This window comes from Arachis duranensis, chromosome 5, assembly GCF_000817695.3.
Source record: "Arachis duranensis cultivar V14167 chromosome 5, aradu.V14167.gnm2.J7QH, whole genome shotgun sequence".
NCBI lineage: Eukaryota > Viridiplantae > Streptophyta > Magnoliopsida > Fabales > Fabaceae > Arachis > Arachis duranensis.
The window spans coordinates 67,743,632-67,749,192 of record NC_029776.3 but is presented as its reverse complement, the minus strand read 5'-3'; the positions used below and the strand labels follow the sequence as shown (position 1 = coordinate 67,749,192).

At 40.4% G+C, this 5,561-nt stretch overlaps 1 protein-coding gene across 1 annotated transcript; it reads right to left on the bottom strand.

Annotated features, from left to right (window-relative positions):
- Positions 1 to 3,607: 3,607 nt before the first annotated feature.
- Positions 3,608 to 4,786, bottom strand: LOC107489561 (uncharacterized). Its single transcript, XM_016110308.1, has one exon. It carries the CDS (start codon positions 4,784 to 4,786, stop codon positions 3,608 to 3,610), a length of 1,179 nt encoding a protein of 392 aa, XP_015965794.1.
- Positions 4,787 to 5,561: the final 775 nt, after the last annotated feature.

Sequence of the window (5,561 nt, the reverse complement as noted above, 5' to 3'; positions counted from 1 at the left end):
AAGGGAAAAAGTGAGATGCCAAAACTGTTCAGAAGCAAAAAGCTACAAGTCCTGCTCATCTAATTAGAACTAATATTCATTGATATTTTGAGATTTATAGTATATTCTCTTCTTTTTATCCTATTTGATTTTTAGTTGCTTAGGGACAAGCAACAATTTAAGTTTGGTGTTGTGATAAGCGGATAATTTATACGCTTTTTGGCATTATTTTTTGGTAGTTTTTAGTAGGATTTAGTTACTTTTAGGGATGTTTTCATTATTTTTTATGCTAAATTCACATTTCTAGACTTTACTATAAGTTTGTGTATTTTTCTGTAATTTCAGGTATTTTCTGGCTGAAATTGAGGGACCTGAGCAAAACTCTGATAAGGAGGCTGACAAAGGACTGCTGATGCTGTTGGATTCTGACCTCCCTGCACTCGAAATGAATTTTCTGGAGCTACAGAACTTTAAATGGCACGCTCTCAATGGCGTTGGAAAGTAGACATCCAGAGCTTTCTAGCAATATATAATAATTTATACTTTATTTGAGATTAGACGACGTAAACTGGCGCTCAACGCCAGTTCCATGCTGCATTCTGGAGTCAAACGCCAGAAACACCTCACGAACCAGAGTTGAATGCCAAAAACACGTTACAACTTGGAGTTCAACTCCAAAAGAAGCCTCTGTATGCGTAAAGCTCTAGCTCAGCCGAAGCAGACACCAAGTGGGCCCCGGAAGTAGATTTCTGCATCAATTACTTACTTCTGTAAACCCTAGTAGCTAGTTTAGTATAAATTGGACATTTTACTATTGTATTTGACATCTTGGTTCCATATCTGGATTTTTTACATCTTGGTTTTTGTTTTGGGGGCTAGCCATTCGGCCATGCCTGAACTTTGATCACTTATGTATTTTCAACGGTGGAGTTTCTACACACCATAGATTAAGTGTGTGGAGCTCTGCTGTACCTCAAGTTTTAATGCTGTTACTAATATTTTATATCCAATTCAATTTATTCCTGTTTTAAGATACCATTCGTACTTCAACCTGATGGATGTGATGATCCGTGACACTCATCATAATCCATCCTTATGAACGCATGTCTGACAACCACCTTCGTTCTACAAGCGAGAGCTAGAGTGTGTATCTCTTGGATTCCTGATGCACGACACATGGTTGCCCTCGCCTGACAGTCGAGCCTTCCATTCCGTGAGATCAGAGTCTTCATGGTATAAGCTAGAATTGATGGCGGCATTCATGAGGATCCGGAAAGTCTGAACCTTGTCTGTGGTATTCCGAGTAGGATTCTGGGATTGAATGACTGTGACGAGCTTCAAACTTGCGATTGTTAGGCGTGATGACAAACTCAAAAGAATCAATGGATTCTATTCCGACATAATCGAGAACTGACAAATGATTAGCCATGCCGTGACAGAGCATTTGGACCTTTTTCACTAAGAGGTTGGGATGTAGCCATTGACAACGGTGATGCCCTGCTGGTGCACGAAATTGTAATCATCAATGGTGCCATCAACATGGTACGCTCAATTGCAATCTCAACTCTTTATCACAAATTCACACAACTAACCAACAAGTGCACTGGGTCGTCCAAGTAATAAACCTTACGCGAGTAAGGGTCGATCCCACGGAGATTGTTGGTATGAAGCAAGCTATGGTCATCTTGTAAATCTCAGTCTGGCAGATTCAAATGGTTATAGATGATTTATGAATAAAGCATAAAATAAAGATAGAGATACTTATGTAATTCATTGATGAGAATTTCAGATAAGTGTATGGAGATGCTCTGTCCCTTTCGTCTCTCTGCTTTCCTACTGTCTTCATCCAATCCTTCTTACTCCTTTCCATGGTAAGCTGTATGTTGGGCATCACCATTGTCAGTGGCTACAATCTCGTCCTCTCAGTGAAAATGTTAAACGCGCTCTCGTCACAGTCATTCAATCCTTGAATCCTACTCAGAATACCACAGACAAGGTTTAGACCTTCCGGATTCTCTTGAATGCCGCCATCAATTCTAGCTTATACCACGAAGATTCCGATTAAGAAATCCAAGAGATAAACATTCAAGCCTTGTTTGGTTGTAAAACAGTAGTGGTTGTCAAGCACGCGTTCATAAGTGAGAATGATGATGAGCGTCACATAATCATCACATTCATCATGTTCTTGGGTGCGAATGAATATCTTAGAACAAGAATGAGCTGAATTGAGTAGAAGAACAATAGTAATTGCATTAATACTCGAGGTACAGCAGAGCTCCACACCTTAATCTATGGTGTGTAGAAACTCCACCGTTGAAAATACATAAGAACAAGGTTTAGGCATGGCCGAATGGCCAGCCTCCCAAAGAGGGTTCAATCATAAAAACATGATCGAAAGATCTCTCTAATACAATAGCAAAAGATCCTATTTTTAGAGAACTAGTAGCTTAGGGTTTACAAAGATGAGCAAATGACATAAAAATCCACTTCCGGGCCCACTTGGTGTTTTCTTGGGCTGAGAATTAAAGCTTTCATGTGTAGAGACTTTTCTTGGAGTTAAACGCCAGCTTTTGTGCCAGTTTGGGCATTTAACTCCCATTCTTATGCCAGTTCCGGTGTTAAACGCCAGAATTCTTGAGCTGACTTAGAACGCCTTTTTGGGCCATTAAATATCGGGCAAAGTATAGACTATTATACACTGCTGGAAAGCCCAGGATGTCTAATTTCCAACGCAATTAAGAGTGCGCCAATTGGGTTTCTGTAGCTCCAGAAAATCCACTTCGAGTGCATGGAGGTCAGAATCCAACAGCATCTGCAGTCCTTTTCAGCCTCTGAATCAGATTTTTGCGCAAGTCCCTCAATTTCAGCCAGAAAATACCTGAAATCCTAGAAAAACACACAAACTCATAGTAAAGTCTAGAAAAGTGAATTTTAACTAAAAACTAATAAAAATATACTAAAAACTAACTAAAACATACTAAAAACATACTAAAAACATACTAAAAACAATGCCAAAAAGCGTATAAATTATCCGCTCGTCACCTACATACAGCTTTCCATGGAAAGGAATAAGAAGGATTGAAGGAAGGCAGTAGGAAAGCAGAGATCTAACAGGGACAAAGCATCTCCAGACACTTATCTGAAATTCTCACCAATGATCTACATAAGTTTTTTTATCTTTATTTTCTGTTTATTTATTATTATTATTCGAAAACTCTATCACCATTTATTATCTGCCTGACTGAGATTTACAAGATGACCATAGCTTGCTTCATACCCACAATCTCTGTGGGATCGACCCCTACTCACGTAAGGTTTATTACTTGGACGACCTAGTACACTTGCTGGTTAGTGATGCGAAGTTCTAAAAGAAAGTGCTGAGTTAGTAGATGCGCATACCAAGTTGAATACCATTGTTGATGATCACAATTTCGTGCACCATTGTTGAACAGGTCTAGCTCCTTCTTCGAGGAATATTTGGTGCTCGCATACTTGGGGGCTTATTCCCACTAGATCCGCCAAGCTCCACCCTATGGCCCTTTTGTTCTTCCTCAAGATACACAGCAACTTTTCTTCTTATTAAGGATGTAGTTCCCTTGCAATGATCACGGGAAACTTGTGGGCTTCATCAAGATATGAGTACTTTAGGTGGGGTGGTAATGGCTTTAATTCTACCTTTTGGTCTTGACTTGAGGTTTGAACTTCCAGATGATCCGGATGGGGGTAATGCGTTCGCTTCACTTGGATTTTCACTTATGTCTTCAATCATATGCTTCTCATCTAACTTCGCAAGATGTACTTCGGCCACAATGTTGTCAATTGGGTCACACCGGAATAGAAAATGATTCTCCGGTGGGTGTTTCATTGCTTCTTCTAGGCTAAAACTCACGACTCTCCCATCTATTTCAAACGAGTAGGTTCCCGAGTAGGCATCTAACTTGAACTTAGAGGTCCTCAAAAATGGTCTCCCAAGTAGGATAGATGATGCCCTCTCGGACTCGCTTGATGACATCTCAAGAAAGTAAAAATCAATTAGAAACACCAACCCTTTTATATTTACCAATACATCTTCCACAACATCTGTCACGGTTATTATGCTCTTGTCTACCAAAACAAATCTTGCCGTCGACCTCTTCAATGGTGGCAGCCTCAATATACGGTAGACGGAAAGAGGCATAATGCTAACGCATGCACCGAGATCACACATACAATCTAGAAATTGAACCCCATCTACGGTGCAAGTGACCATGCACGGGCCCGAATCATCACACTTCTCGGGTAATGCTCCCATTAAAGTGGAAATAGAACTCCCTAATGGAATAGTTTCTAACTCAAGAATTCTATCCTTGTTCATGCATAAATCCTTAAGGAATTTTGCATATTTAGGAACTTGATGGATAGCATCAAAAAGGGGGATGGTTACCTCAACTTTCTTGAACATCTCCACCATTTTGGGGTCAAGTTCCATACGCTTCCTAGCTTTCTTTGCAAGTGTAGGAAATAGGATTGGTTGGTCAATTTCTTCTTCCACGGCTCCCTTATTCTTGGGGGCCTCACTTGTTGGTTGAGTCTCTTCATCCTCAACTATGACTTGTGCTTTCTCCTCCTCTTCTATTTCTTCTATCTCGATTCCTTCCTCCTCTTGAGTGATTATGATCGGACTTGGGTCCTTTACCTTCCTCTCTTTCAATTGAGTCCCGGATCTCAAGGTAATAGCATTAATGTCACCTTCGGGATTGGGTTGAGGTTGAGAGGGAATGGCACTAGAATTCGGAGCTTGAGGAGCAGAATTAGAGGATGGGTCCATGCGTGCAAGAAGAGCTTGTAGAGTAGATGTAAGACCGGTGAGGCCGGAAGTAAGTGTGGTTTGAAGCTCTTTTTGGCCTTGGAGAATGGTCCGGAGTGTATCATCCTGATTGGGAGAAGTAGAAGGGTATGTGATTTGAGGGGCTTGTGATTGGTTGGGTTGAGGTGGTGGTCGTTGATGTGGTGGTTGATAGGTTTGGTAGTTTCTTCCTTGGTTTTGTTGGTTGTATGGTTGGTTTTGGGAGTATGGTCGGTTTTGTGAGTTGTTGTTGTTCCATCTTTGATTGCCTCCATTGTTGTTGTTGTCCCTACCTCCTTGTTGATAATTGTCCCTCCATTGGTTGGAGTTGTCCCTCTAATTTTGATTAGAATTTCCACCCCCTTGATTGTAGTTTCCTCCTTGTTGAGGATACCCTTGGTTGAAATTGCCGCCTTGTTGGTAGTATCTGATGATTGGATTTTTGACGGTATAGAATTTCACAAATGAATTCTCGTTGCAAGTATAGTTTCCAAACCAATCAAAAATTCTTTCATACAAAAGATTGTTTGTCACAAGTAACAAACCCCTAATTTTATAAACCGAAGTATTCAAACCTCGGGTCGTTCTCCCTAGGAATTACAATAAAGTGCCTTGTTATTGGTTAGAAATGTGTTTTGGGGTTTTGGATAAGAAGCATGAAAAGTAAATGGCAATGAAAATAAACTAACAACTATAAAAGGCTCTTGGCAAGGTATGAAAATTAGAAGTCCTATCCTAGTTATCCTTCTCAATTGTG